General features: G+C 34.8%; 2 protein-coding genes across 2 annotated transcripts; one reads left to right on the top strand and one right to left on the bottom strand.

Annotated features, from left to right (window-relative positions):
• Positions 1 to 2,584: 2,584 nt before the first annotated feature.
• LOC112722405 (uncharacterized) lies at positions 2,585 to 4,407 on the top strand. Its single transcript, XM_025773415.3, has 3 exons — positions 2,585 to 2,929; positions 3,061 to 3,127; positions 3,202 to 4,407. The coding sequence occupies exons 1-3, from the start codon at positions 2,855 to 2,857 to the stop codon at positions 4,128 to 4,130; spliced, it is 1,071 nt and encodes a 356-aa protein (XP_025629200.1). The 5' UTR covers positions 2,585 to 2,854; the 3' UTR covers positions 4,131 to 4,407.
• Positions 4,408 to 10,724: 6,317 nt separating this feature from the next.
• Positions 10,725 to 14,022, bottom strand: LOC112722404 (formin-like protein 8). The gene is made up of 2 exons (XM_025773414.3): positions 12,658 to 14,022; positions 10,725 to 12,281 (listed from the first exon to the last, which is right to left on the bottom strand). The coding sequence occupies exons 1-2, from the start codon at positions 13,401 to 13,403 to the stop codon at positions 10,979 to 10,981; spliced, it is 2,049 nt and encodes a 682-aa protein (XP_025629199.1). The 5' UTR covers positions 13,404 to 14,022; the 3' UTR covers positions 10,725 to 10,978.
• Positions 14,023 to 14,532: the final 510 nt, after the last annotated feature.

The following is a 14,532-nucleotide window of genomic DNA, read 5'->3' as shown; positions in this document are numbered from 1 at the left end:
AAATAAGTGAACTTTGTTCACAGAGAGAACAATCCCCCATTCCTCAGCACAGTTTTCTTCTTGTTTTTCTTTCATGGGTAACTAATCCTTTGTCAAAGGGTTAGGAGCTTTGTTTATGTTTTCTATGGATTATTAATCTAAGTTTATTTTATTTTAAAGTCTTGCATTGATCTATTCATCATTGAGTTATACATTTTTCATCCCTTAAAGGCTTAATGGTGTAGAAAGGTATGTTAATCCAGTTTAAAATTCTTTTTATAATTGAAAATTTTAATATTTGAGTTAAAAACTTGAAAACTCTTTCGTATGACTCTTTGAATTCGGCTTGGAATAGTGGTTTAATTAGTGTATGACACATACATAATTTTCAATCACTCTAATTTTGAATAAGTGACATATAATTCAAATTAGAATTTTTGAAAATTATGTTTCCTTCTAAGGTTTAACTGGACAGGACTAGCTTGAATATGTGACACGTAATTTGACCTAAGGACTACTTTTAAATCTTATTAGAAACTAAATCAGTTTTTATGTTTAACCTCTTTAATTAATTAACTAACGACTGATTAATTAAAGAGAAACTGAGGAACCAAGGAATTAGAAATCAGTTACTAAAAATTTATTGTGAAAGATCTTTGCGTAGTTCAAAATAAGTAAACAAGGTTTAGTTTTCCTAAGAGTATAAACATCTCTGAAGCCCTTGACTCTCACTATCATTATCTTCTCTCAATCAACATCCAAATTCACTGTCTCTCAAGTACACAAGATTCCAAGCAAGATACAAATTTTGCCCTTATCAATCCAGTTAGGTATTTAATATGATATTTGCTTGCTCAATCCTTTAATCCTTGTGGGAACAATATTCACTCACCATCGTATTACTTGAATGATCTGGTGCACTTGTCGGTATCCGTGAGCTTTAATTTTTGCTCATCAACACTCATTACACATGCCACCCTACCAGGCAAATTATTGACCCTTTATATCACAGCAAAAAGACAAAGCTGAGTATTCTTTAAACCGTCAGTTGTATTTGTTGGTGCCTTAAATAGACATGTCGCAATAGGTAAATCAATTGTTCTTCGACCCTCCCCTGCAAGTGCAGCAATCCTAGCCGTAACCTCCTGAAGTTAACAAGCAGGCACCACAGTCTAGTCGGCAATCGCCTCGAATTGCTCGGGATCGGTCATCTGTAGATTTAGACTACAACGACGTAGCCCCTCTCCACGCAATTGGGCTAGAAGGTATGTTGACTTGATACAGAGTGATTCGATCTAGAGTGTTGCTAGAGAAATTGGTCGTAGTAATATTGTTAATTTTCTCCAAGTGCAAGCGCCAATGGAGGAGGCTGATAATGATGGCGAGGACGATAATGACGATGATAGCGATGGTGATGACGATGCAGGTAATAATGTATTATTATTTTAACTATTGTTAATGTTCATTCTACTGGATTAGTGTATTTATTATTGTGGTTCTTGATGTCATATAGGTGGTGTAGAAGGTGCAAAAGAGACGAAAGGTGCGAATGAGGTAGAAGGTGCGGAAAATTCCCATACTTCAGATGTACATGGTAAAGGATATAACTTAAGGATTGCCCAACAGGTAGAAGCACAAGTAGATATACTCCTTTCACAATAAAAAAGTTAGTTAAAAAATATACTAAATTTGTAAAAAAGACATTTAGCAAGTAATTTTTATAATTATTGTTCACCTATTATTGTAAGACTGATATTGTAATTTTTATAAATTTTTATAAGTTCATAACAAAATCTAATACACAAATATTTCATAACGTAGTATTTTATTCAATTCTTAATGTAGTATATAATTCAATACAATAAGTAAGTAAATACCGAATTTACTGAGAATTAGGTGCAAAACTACTAGCAGTTGATCCGACACAATGGGGCATCTATTTTGATTGTGATCCTGGCCTCCATAAAGCCTGCCATGCTTAGAACCACGCATATCACTCTACTAAATTTGTGGTCATATGATTTTAGCGAAATTCATTATCAAACGCCAAAGCATATTATTGTCGTGGAATCTAATCGAACCATTGAGTGTAAGTCTCGCCATGCTCATGTAATATTGCATACTGCACATTAAATTCACACACAGACCTATAATAACATGTAAAAAATAAGAAAACAAAAATAATAAGTATCACCTAAAATTATTTAATTGTGTTCTTATTTTTTTATAGAACAAATTTACATACATTTATTTAAAATAAAATATATTATTTTTTTTAAATTGTGTTTGTATTGCCTAATATCTCATTCTCTAATATATCTATCCTAAAATAATTATCATATGGTTCCTAATTTTTTTTGGTGACTATATGGTTTCTAATTTAATTCTTAGAAAAGAAAATCCCAGTTAGATTTAAAAATTACTTAATTTGGCTATTTAGTTTTTTTTATTGATTATTAAGAAATTAAATTAAAAATAATGGATAATATCAGGAAATTTGAACTACAGATTTTTTTGAATTTCACGACGTCGTTTTACAATCTCGTACATCTTTCTTTTTCCGTACATTACCCTTATTCAGCGTCAAATTTCCACACACACCGTTAAGTTAATGGCCTCGAGAATAGAGACATTGAGAGGGTATTTGCGTAATTCTGTATCCTATATAAAAACTGAGCCTGGACTCTCAATTCTTTATTTTTCTCTGATGCGAAAAAGAGCGAGAGAGGATCACAGAGGAATTTCCGTTATCCATTGTTATTCTCTTTCTCACGTTTCTCTCTCTAGAATTTTCTATCGTCGCTGCTTCTCATTTGCAAATTAGGGTTTTTCCGAATCTCCGATTAGTCGAAAATCCAATACAGCAGTTTCAGCCATGGTTTCTGATTCAGTTCCCGCCGCTCTTATTCCTTCAGCTGCAAACACTAAGAACCTCGGCAAGAAGAAGAGGGTAAGGATTTTTCGAATTTTTTTGTATTTCGATTTTTATTTTGATTTTGTTTATGTTTTCGTACTCTATGCGCATTTATTTCTCCTCTCCCTGTTCGAATTAACCTAATCTTGATTTTCTTTGGGTTTCAGACCAACAGGTCTGCAAAATTGAAACAGAACAAAATTGAAGCGCGTCGTGAGCAATGGTTATCCCAAGGTAAGTGAGGATGATAAAAATGTTTATGATTTTTTCTATCCTGTTCGATTCGGATTTGTTGAGTTTTTTATCAGGTTCTGTCAAGAGCAAGGGGTGCAAGGATGTAATCGACAGTGATGGCCACGAGCTGCCATTGTCAGCCGGGAATCATGGCAAGCGTCCGCTGGAGCAGTTGGAGACTAGGCACAGGGTGGAAGAAGACGACGGGTTGATCCATCAACACAGCGATTCGGAATCACCAGCTAACAGCCCCACAGGCAATGATTCTGGGACGAATTTCACTGGAAGCAGTGGCAGCAGTAGCGGGAGCAGTAGCAGTAGGAGCAGCAGTAGTTACAGCAGCGCTGGGTGTTGCTCTGGAAACATAACAGAAGAAGATGACGATGAAGAAGAGGAAGGAGGAGGGGAAGAAGAAGGTGATGATGGTTGCTTGGATGATTGGGAGGCTGTGGCAGATGCTCTAGCCGCCAATGACAAGCGCCAGAACCCTTGTTCTGATTCACCTCCTTCACACGGCGATGAATCCGTTGTGCAAATGGCTTCATCGAACTGTGAAGATCCAAACAGGGGGCCGAATTCAGGGTCTCGGAATTTGAAACCTGAGAGTGCTAATTTGGTTCCTTGGACTGGTAATTGCCGAGCTTGGAGGGCTGATGATGCATTTCGACCCCAGAGTTTGCCCAATTTGTCCAAGCAGCACAGCTTGCCAATCTCCGACCGACGTTGCGGTGGTGGTGTCCTTTGGAGTCGCTCTGCTATGCCATCATCATGTCCTATATGCTGTGAGGATCTCGATTTGACAGACACGAGTTTCTTGCCTTGCTTGTGTGGCTTTCGGCTTTGCCTCTTTTGCCATAAGAGGATTCTTGAAGAAGATGCTCGCTGCCCTGGCTGCAGGAAGCCTTATGAGTGCGAAGCTGTTGTTGAGACGGAGCCTAGTGTGCTTGGAGGCAGTCTCACCCTTCGGTTGGCTCGATCTTGTAGCATGGTCGAAAGGTCTTGAGGGAGCTCTGTCTGTTTTCAGTTGAGTTGTGTATGGCTGTGGTCTCTCCTTTTCCTTCTTTTTTGCATTCCTGCATCGTTTGTATTTTTAGATCGAAATAACTAATTTTCATAGGCCTAGTTGGTGTAGGGGTTATGGTTTTTTTTTCCGAGCACCATAAAAATCAAGTTGTTTCTCATTTGATCTTATGGTGCATGTGTTAATGTAGAATAGTCACGTTGGTATGTGAATACATAAGGCGGTATAGAAATTCAATACATTTAAACTGTTTACATTATTTTGTGGCTTATATACTTTGTGCCTGTTTCCACTTATTTGCATTTGTATAGCTTAGTTCCTGTACTCCAAATCCTTATATGTTGGAGATCTTTGTCATCATGTTTAATTGAACGTGTATGTATTTTAGATTTAGTAAATTTTATGTTTGCATGTGTTGTGATGGGGAAATTTTGTATATTTCTTGTCTGATTGCTTATTATTAAGTATTATGTAATGTGTTAGCAATAGGTCACCAAAATACTTGAAACACAAATCTTTATTCTTGTTCAACAAATTGTGTCGGCTGTTTTCACTGTTGAATGCGGTGCAGAAATATTCTGAATATATTTGTTATTTAAGCATTGTTTATGGCTTTCCTGTTTAATATTTTCTAGGAATCAAGATACTTGTGGTAGTTATAAAATTGAAGGCTGATTATTAAGGTTTTCAAGTTTTCTAAGGTATGGAAATATCATATGGCATTGCCATAATGCCATGTATTCTTTTGGGTCTGATTTAGAGTCGGTCACTGAATATGTTATCCTTCTGTATATTCTTGTGATTGGTGCTTGATTAATTATAATTGATTTCAATCTAACACCATCAAGTCATGATGCTTGCTGTGTATACACATGAAACTCATTTAGGTAATGTTTACTCCTACTTTTCCCCTGACCAAACATACCCTTAGGCTTTAATGTAGTGTTTTCACCCAAGATATCTCTAAAATAGGCAAGTTCAATCATAGTTCTGATGTGAAATAGTGTAGTAGAATAATTGTTAATAGAAATCAATTGTTGACCTAATCAAACTAGATGACAACTGGGATCTACTTGGTTGAGAGGATGGAATGTGGACAGTTTGAAATTTTGGAATGAAAATCATTTTCCCTTGCTGCTTATAATGAAATATGAGAATGAGTGATTCACTTGGCTGATAATTATAGATATTTATCAATCGTAGATTTCTATACTGTTTCATCTTTGGTTATCTTCCCTACTCTATAACTTGCATGATTTTCACCTAATCTTTCTCTTTAGCTCTCTTATGGTTTCTAATTGGGTTTTGCATCCTGTGGACAATGGAACTTGTTCACATGAAAGGTACTAATGATTTTGAGTTTGCATTGTGTTCTAGAGGTTGCACAATCTTTTCTTCCATTAAGCTGCTCCTCATTTTAAGAAGATTTGATCCTAAGAGAACATAATCCATTTTTTAAGCCTCATCTCCCAAGGGTTAACAAAGGATTATTATTATTCTCACCTTTCATGTATATGCTGTACCTCTTTTGGTTGTCTTTCCAACTAATTGGATGTTAAAACAGATGAAAGTGACACTGTGGAACAGTGGTAAGTCTTACACATACGTCTAAGGTGTGTCAAATAACTAAATCTGAGTTGATGTTTCAAAAGGAGCTGAAGCGTGGGGCCTCAATGACACATTGACACTAACATTAATATATTATTAAGTCAGATTATTCTTGATTGTTTGGTAAGTTTGTTAAGTAGCAGCAGTTGCTGAAATTTCACTTTGCAATCAGAAGGCCTTGAGCTATTAGAAGTGGAAACATACACAAGAAAGCTAATTGTTAGGGAGTACCAGAGAAGCACTGTTTTTACTTGAAACAGTTTTATGTATATGTCATGTACTTCTTTTATCATGTTGCTGGGAGTGTTTGGTATCACCAGTTATTTTGTTGTAAGGTTGCTAGGAGTGTTTCTTTTGCAGATCATCCATTTATCTTTGGAAACTGGAAGGGTCGGGATTTAATGAAGTTGTTACTGTTTTTGCTCCTGTTTGCAGCCTAGGCTTTTACCAGAATATAAGCTTTTGAATATGTTTGTGCCTAACCAACTTTATTTATGGGATATAAAGGGTGAATGCTATGGTGCCTAAAAAGTGGTGCCTATTTACTAAAAAGAGTTAAAAATTAATATTTAATTTAAAAGATATAAAAATAAATTATTTTTAAAAATTCAAAATTTACCACAAAAAATAAGTTAGACAAAAATTAAGCAACAATTGATAGGCACTATAGAATTGGCCATAAAGTTATTGCGTTTCCTAGCCTATTATGACCTAACTACAATTAGTAATAATTATAATGGACTTGAATCTATTTGAAGAAATTAATGCATTTTCTTCTCATTTGCTCCCTAGGCCCTTATATTATCTGGTTTTAATATACTTCCATTGAGGATAATAGATATGACTACATGACCAATTCCAAATGTTTGGGCCATCTGTTGATGCACTTCGTATATTGAAATGATGAAATGTAGATATGAGGAGGCGAATCGTTACTCTTTGTTACTCTGTACTTTAACCACTCTGTTATTCGTTGGAAGTTGAGTTCTTTTCCCTTTTTGGGTCTAGAGGCTGGTGCTGTAAGTTGAGTAGTTCACAAGAATTATCAACTAGTTTGGTTAGTTGATTCCCTTGCTTCTCTTGCTGTTATCAAATTGCGTCAAGATCGAGTCTTATGATTTTGACGTATAGGTGCACTAACAAGATTTCTTTTTAAAAAAATTTAAATACTTAATTTTACTTATAGTATGTTGTTGTGTTGCCTTATTTCCATCTCTCAAAACACCCATTTTCTATCGTTAGATTGAGTTCGGTGTCAATTGGCGTTTTGGTTTTTTCATTTGGGGTATATATAAATGACATAAATTTTTTTATTTGGACGGTAGAATTTCACTAATCATAAACTGAAGACTTAATATTTTACGAACATTAATTTGTTATTTCGAAGTCCTATTCTAAATTAAATATGCATTTGTAAACATAATGCATTAAATCACTTCTAAACATAGCTCTATTTCTATATCAAAGTTTTCAAACATATTTGTGGCTATAAATGCACAATTACTTGATTTTCTTGCTAAGCCCTTCTCAAAACTCTCCTTCAGACTTCAGGTTTGTGTAGGGGTGCCAACGGCATGAGTTTTTGCTTTATCCTATCCTTCTTCACCCTACAATAACTTATATAGAATCTGTTCTGTTTTTATTCATGGATAGTAAAAAATTGAATTCTAACTAGTCTTTACAGGTATCTGCTCCTATAATTATTAAAAAGTTTAATTATTCTGTTAGTCTCTATAATTTTGCGAAATTTTCAATTAGGTCCCTACATTTTTTTTTCCTTTTAATTGGGTCTTTGCATCAAATTTTTTTTCAATTAGGTCTCTCTTGACAGTAATTAGTTTAATTGTATAGGGACCCAATTAAAAAAAAAATTGGTGCAGGAACCCAAGTAAAAGGAAAAAAAAGTATAAAGATCTAGTTAAAAGAAAAATTTGGTGCAAGGACTCAATTAAAAGGGAAAAAAGTATAGAAACCTAATTGAAAATTTCGCAAAACTATAGGGACCAACAGCGTAATTAAAGCTTATTAAAATTCAACAAAAAAAATTAAATGTCAAAATTTATATAACCATCATTACATACATAATATAAATTAAAATAAAAATTTAAATATGATAATATTATTAATTATTTTACTAATTATTTTATATACATTATATATTAAAATTATATATATAGCAAAGCGAATAGGGGCAGGTATTGCCTAAATTCAATCCTGCCCAGCTAAAATTCTACCCTACATCAGGGTGGGTAATTACTTGTCCCGAGGAGGTAGGAATGGGGTGGGTACTCGTGAGTTTTGAGTAGTATTGCCATATCTGAACTTTTGCATGTAACAACAAAAGAAAAAAAAGAGAGAAAAAGAAAAAGACTTTGTAATTATCACTCTGAAATAAAATGTTATAGCAACATTTTTGTTTGATTTATTTTATAAAATTTTTTTAAAAAGAAAATTATATCCTATTCTTATCGTTTGTAGTTGGGTAGCTCCAATATATTAAGAAGTAATGAGAGCAAACCACAAAAAATACACTCGAATTATCTTGACACGGATAAAAATGCTCTCGAATTTTGTTATCGACAAAAATATTCTAAAATAATTTAAAAACATACAAAAAATACTCGGTCGAAAAACGTAACTACTTGTCACATAGAAAAGTTTGTTTGCCATATCACTCTTTCTTATTAGAATAAAACCCAAATCAGCCCCTGACAATTACCTCGAAAGACAACGAGGCCCCTGACAAAAAAAAAAACCTCAATCCGGCCCCTGACAAAAAAAAAAAAAAAACACAATCCGGCCCCTGACAATTACTTCGAAAGGACAACGAGGCTCTTGTGCCAAAAAAATATTAATGTTATTTTTTTTTGGCACAGGGGCTAATCTGTCCCAAAAAAAATTATCAGGGGCCAGATTGGGTGTTTTTTTTTTCTTGGGGGCCTTGTTGTCATTTCGAGATAATTGTCAGAGGCCGGACGGGGTATTCACTCTTTTTATTAACATAGATCGTCTGAATTCACGAATGTGCATTTTTGTCACATTTTAAAATAATTTGAGAGTATTTTTATTGATAACAAAATTTGAAAGTATTTTTGTCAAGTAACAAATAATTCAGGTGCATTTTTGGTTGCAAACAACTAACTCTCTTCCAAGGAAAAACAATGTTCCCTTTTGATCTATTGATAGTCTACAAAAAGTTGAGGCGTTTAATGTGGAAGTTTGTTTTCAATCCTTGACTACTTCTCTGCATATGCTTGCACAACACGCCACACAATTCTGAGTTTCATTTTGTCACTGAAAAAGAGAAAAACCAATTAGCAATGCCTAATAGCTTGCAATGGAGGTGGCTATGGCGCTTAAGCATCCCACAAAGATGCAAGATCTTCCTATGGCTTGCCCTGAACGACAGGCTCCCAAGTAATTCTTCAAAACCAGCACCTCACATTGTAGACACTGCATCTTCAACTTGTCCCTTTTGCCATGCACAAGAGACTCTTCTTCACACTTTGCGCGATTGCCCTCGAGCCGCAACTGTGTGGTGTCATCTTGTTGCCCCTCACCATCAACATGGCTTCTTCTGTTGCACCTTATGGGATTGGATGGTCACTTATCTTCAGCAGCCTTGGTCATGTGTTAATAATGGCAATGACAATGACAATGATGGTGATGATAATAAGGACAGTGTTTTGTTTGCTGCTACGGTTTGGTTGTTGTGGAAGGATAGGAGGACTTGGGATTATGATGGACGGCGCGACTCTTCGACTGGGAGGGTCATCCAACGTATGGAAACTTTGGCTGAGGATTATGGCAGAGTTGTTACGGTGGAGCATTCTGCGCCTTCCCCGGCGGTGCGCTATGTTTCCTGGTGTTTCTATTGGAACCAACCTCCTTCCCAGCCTCAGTTGAGGATGATTACTGATGGATCACAACTTGTGTTTCCCAAGTTGTAGCTTGACCAAGGTATTATTAGATCATTGGGTTAAGAATTTAACAGTGGATCATTGGTTGAACCATTTATATCAAATTAATTAATTAACCATTTAAAAATTTAATTTAATTTAGTTTCGATAATATAATTGGCCACATCTACACTATGACGTTAATATGATATTATTAGACCAGTTTCATACGATAATTTGTTAGGTTCACTTAAATCTATTATAAATTTAACCAGTTTGATTACAGAGATGATCCAAATATTGAATCAAACTGACTAGGAGTTCAGTTTACCGATTTTTGGTCAAAATGGTCGGTTCGGTCCGAGTTTAGTAAGTATTTTTCATAATTTTGCTTATGGTTAAAAAAAAAAAAAGGATTAGTAGAATGATTAAACCAATGAGATGCGTTTATTTGTTTTGTACTATTTGATGATATAAGAAATTCATCCTATTTATTCACATTTCACATATTCGATAGTAGAGATGTTTTGTGTGTTAGTATACAAAATGTTTCCTTAATCACATTTGTATATTTTTAATATTATATGAACATTTAGAGGGAAACGCATAACATTTGCTTTCTGTACTTAGCACTAGTGCACAACCATCACCTATAATTTTTTTTTTATCTCTCTTTTATTTCTATAAAATGTCAATTTCTAAATGTACAAATTACAAATAATAACCAATGTCAAAGTGGGATATCTTTGATCGACATGATGCAACAGAGATATAAAAGACTCAATGATAGTTGGAAGGGTCAAGATTTTGTACTTTTCTTTCCTCTAATATTCACTAGAACCAGAATAATTAATATTATTGAAAGCACAGAGCATACATAGTATACATAGTTAATGCTCTCATCCCTTTTTGAATTGTCAAATTTTTGACATGCCTAAGAGCATAAAAATAATATTTCTATGCTGTATCAAAGCTTTCACAAACCATTGTACTTGCTAATCAGTTTTTGTCATAGGGAAAGGACAATCAATAACTGATTATAATCAGAATTTCATTAATATTCACTTAATAATCAGAATTTCATTTTAATCAGAATTTCATTAATATTCACTTAATAATCAGAATTTCATTTTGTTACCTAGCTAGACTTCAGGTTATAATAACTCTCTTTTTTGTTTGTTTTTAGTACATATGTCCAAGGTTGTCATAGTCAAAGATCCTACATAATACATACCAAATTTAAGGTCTAAGCTAATCCCCTAAACTTTACATAGTTAAAGATTTTGCGTTAAACAAATTGATACAAATGCATAAAACCCTGCTTCAGAAATCATCATCTGATAGGCTAGAACATGATGTCGCACTTGACATGTTTGATAGAAAGTGCAAATCAAACTTTGGGAACCTGAGTGGTGCTTTCTTTGAGGGTGAAAGAGGTGGTGTTGTTGATGCACCTTCTCCTCCTCCTACATTCTTCTTTTCTATCTTCCTTCTGAGATCACTGCAAACCTCATCCACCATGTCAACAAAATCTCTCACAATAAGAAACAGTTCAAAGGGGTTTGATCCTCCTCCACCTCCAAGATAATACTCATTGGTTTTCTTCACAAGCTCCATGATCCTAAGGTGTTCATCTTTCACAACTTTAAGCTCCTCCTCACATTCCTCTACAAACCCTTTCATTTCCTTAACAAATCCACCTCTCTCATTGTTCTCGCCACAACATTTGGTTACAATCTCTCGAATTTCGCTAACACGAGCATTGAGAATGTATAACATCCTAATGAAATTCTGATGATCAATTATTGCTGCTTTCTTTACTTCGGATAATTCATCCTTTATACCTCCCAATAACACTTGTAAACCAAGCATCAGATACTCTTTCTCTGTCTCATGTTGCACAAGGCTATTATTGTTTTCATTGGAGTTGCTTATATCACCGTTGATTTTGGGAATGTTATGCTTTTGATTCATAGCTTCTCTTCTTCCTTCTGACTGAGCCACCTGCTCTACAATGAAGTGTAGCAAACTAGTCTTCCCATCAATGCTTTTCACATCAGGAAGCTTCCTAAGAGCATTTAGGTTGAAACCTTGTGCATTTCCCCTAGAAGTTCCGGCATTCATCCGGTTTCCAGCTTTGAGAATTGCCTCAAGAAACTTCAGTAATAGGCCACTAGCCCTCATCTCCTTGCAACCCTTTTCAAGTGTTTGTAAGTTTTCTTTAAGCTGAACAGCTTCAAAATCATAATTTGATCTGAAAAGCATTGCTTTTAGGCGAATGAATGCTGTTGGAACCGCTTTGAGGATGCAGTAGAGGAATGAATCAGCATGAGCAAGTTTATCTGGATTTCCACTGAATTGGATGATTTTGGCTTCTTCTTCTTGTGTAGGAGCTATCTTAGTAAGTTTTTCAAGTGTCTCAAGACTGATTCCTTGTCCATCATCAAGCGCGTCCATAATTTCCTTGCGAGAAATTGCAAGAGACCTTAGCACAATTGATGTGTTTTGGGATTTTCTAGGGTCCACAAGGAATAACTGAGCTGAAGATGCATGACATAGGTTTCTTTCATTGGTTTGGTTCTTGGTTGAATATCCAAAGAGTGTTTCTATGAGTTCATTGTCAAACCTGTAAATATGAAGTTGGAAAGATGAAATTGACAAAAGACATTATCTATTCTAAAACGGTGATTACTCTGATATCTGATATCCACTAAAGACTTGTATTTTAAATATGAAGTCAGAGTAAGATTGTACAGAGATATAACAAAAGGATAAAAGTGAAAGGAGCATATGACTTGTATTGTGGGTCTCACTAAGTAAAGATGTTTAAATAAAAAAGAGTTACAACCTCTCTCTCTATCTTTGTATATTCTTATTCTGTACAAGAGTCTTCACCTTCTAAAATACCCACCGCTATGAAAATTCGGTTCAGTTTAGATATTTTGAAACGAAACTTGTAGTAAATTAGAAAAGTGTATAGATTGAAACTATCTTATAGTTACCTGAAAGAGCCATCATTGATGTGATCCCACACTGTAGAATGATCAACATTAGCTACAACCTTATCCCAATGTAGAGGTTTGAGTCTTGTTTGGCTAGCACCCTTCTCTCTTGATTCTGCAACCTCTAAGGTGTTGTTTTCCATGTTGGCTTTTCTTTTAGGTGGTGGTGGTGGTTTTGATGATGAAGGCACAGGTGATGCTTTTGGAATTTTGTTTCTTGGAGGAGGAGGAGGAGGAGAAGGAGGAGGAGGAGGAGGAGGAGGAGGTGGTGGTGGTGGTGGTGGTGATGGTGGTTGTAGTGGTTTAACCAAATCCTCATGAACCATCAAACCTGAACCTGGAGATTCACATAGCAATGGAACCTCTTGAGTCTCATAATGCATAGATCTTTGAACCAATACATCTATTCTCTTTTCTTCTTCTTCCTTTTCTTCATTATCTTCATAACTAGGATTGAATATTCTAGTTGGGAAACTAGTTTTGAAATGCCTTCCTTGTGTTTCCACCATATACAGAATATCAATCCCATTTTCTTCAGCAAGTAACCCTTTCATATTATTAACTTTCCTTATATCCTCTTGGTTAAATCCTGCTTCTCTTCGAAAACTCGCTGCAACTCTGTGTCTATGGTGGTAATGCCAAGAGCAAGCAAATTTTTTCAAGTAGAAGAAAATCACAGCAACAAGTAGCATAGCAATGGCTGCAGCAACCACAGCCATTGCAAATGCATGACCATGGGATGGCATTATGGGAATACTTTCAAGTGTTGTTTTTGGTGAGATCAATGGCAAGTTACATTCTTGGATTCTTATTCAAGTAAAGTTTGGAAAACTAGCTGGTTGAGACTTAAGAGAATGTAGAGAAAGTGAGAAAGAACAAAGGAATAAGGAATCAAAAATAGCATGGTTGAAGGGTCTTGTAGAACATCTTTTCATTTATAAATGTATGTAACTATAGCTGCTGGCAATTTCAATGTGGTAGTTGTCACTGGTAAGATATGTATTAATCTCTGTCTAGAGGATTTATGCCATATTGCCATGGCAGTTAGTAGGATCATAAATTGCTCTCTTAAAGGACCATTCGAAGGGACACACCAATGATATTATACATTTATGCTATAGTAGATAACCTATGGTGAGACAAATTTTTTGTTAGCGAATTAACTATTGCTCCCTTTTGTTTATGGTGTATAGATGGGTGCAGTGGTTCAACTGTCATAACATAAATTCTGTTGCCACTGTTAACTAGGCAAACAATTGATGACGTTGCCCTTGCATAAGGCATACGTATGAGATGTGTTACTTGTAGTCTTGTACTATGGCCTCAAATCAACACAAATTTTCTATCTATTAAATAAAATATAAAACTCATTCCATATGAATTTCACACCTCATCTAATAATAAATGAGAATCTGTTTACTCGATATATAGAATAGAACAACAACAATAAAAAAGTTTTATCCGACCATGTGTGGTTGGCTAGATATATAGAATAGAACGAATACACAAAATATTCTTCTAAAAAAATTATTGTTATTTGTGGGCCTAAACAATGTAAGATGCGTTTTTATTTTTTGTTTTTATTTCAGTGTTTTTTGTTTTTAAAATTTTGTAAAAAAAAAAAGGTAAAAACAATAAAATTTTATTTTCTGTTTTTTTCTCTTATTTTTTCTTTTTTTTTTTTTATATAAAATTCTTAAACAAAAAACATTGAAAATAAAAATAAAAAGTAAAACGAAAACCAAACCTCTGAATTGTACTGACTTGAGGAGTAGTGAAATTCTTACTCCAGCTTATGCATTGAGTAAAGTGTCTTGGTACCTCATGCTTGAAGAGCTTAAGAGTGTTCTCTATTTATTGCATTGGTGGTTGGTT

Source organism: Arachis hypogaea, chromosome 11 (assembly GCF_003086295.3).
Source record: "Arachis hypogaea cultivar Tifrunner chromosome 11, arahy.Tifrunner.gnm2.J5K5, whole genome shotgun sequence".
NCBI classification, from domain to species: Eukaryota; Viridiplantae; Streptophyta; class Magnoliopsida; order Fabales; family Fabaceae; genus Arachis; species Arachis hypogaea.
The sequence above is the reverse complement of the archived record's forward strand: the minus strand, read 5'-3'. Positions and strand labels throughout refer to the sequence as shown.

Excerpts from the sequence above, each read along its gene's own strand:
- LOC112722405 (XM_025773415.3), top strand. The coding sequence starts at position 2,855 with ATGGTTTCTGATTCAGTTCCCGCCGCTCTTATTCCTTCAGCTGCAAAC. Across the intron at positions 2,930-3,060 it reads ACCTCGGCAAGAAGAAGAGG|ACCAACAGGTCTGCAAAATT; the intron begins GTAAGGATTTTT and ends TTTGGGTTTCAG. Across the intron at positions 3,128-3,201 it reads TGAGCAATGGTTATCCCAAG|GTTCTGTCAAGAGCAAGGGG; the intron begins GTAAGTGAGGAT and ends GTTTTTTATCAG.
- LOC112722404 (XM_025773414.3), bottom strand. The coding sequence starts at position 13,403 with ATGCCATCCCATGGTCATGCATTTGCAATGGCTGTGGTTGCTGCAGCC. Across the intron at positions 12,282-12,657 it reads ATCAATGATGGCTCTTTCAG|GTTTGACAATGAACTCATAG; the intron begins GTAACTATAAGA and ends TCATATTTACAG.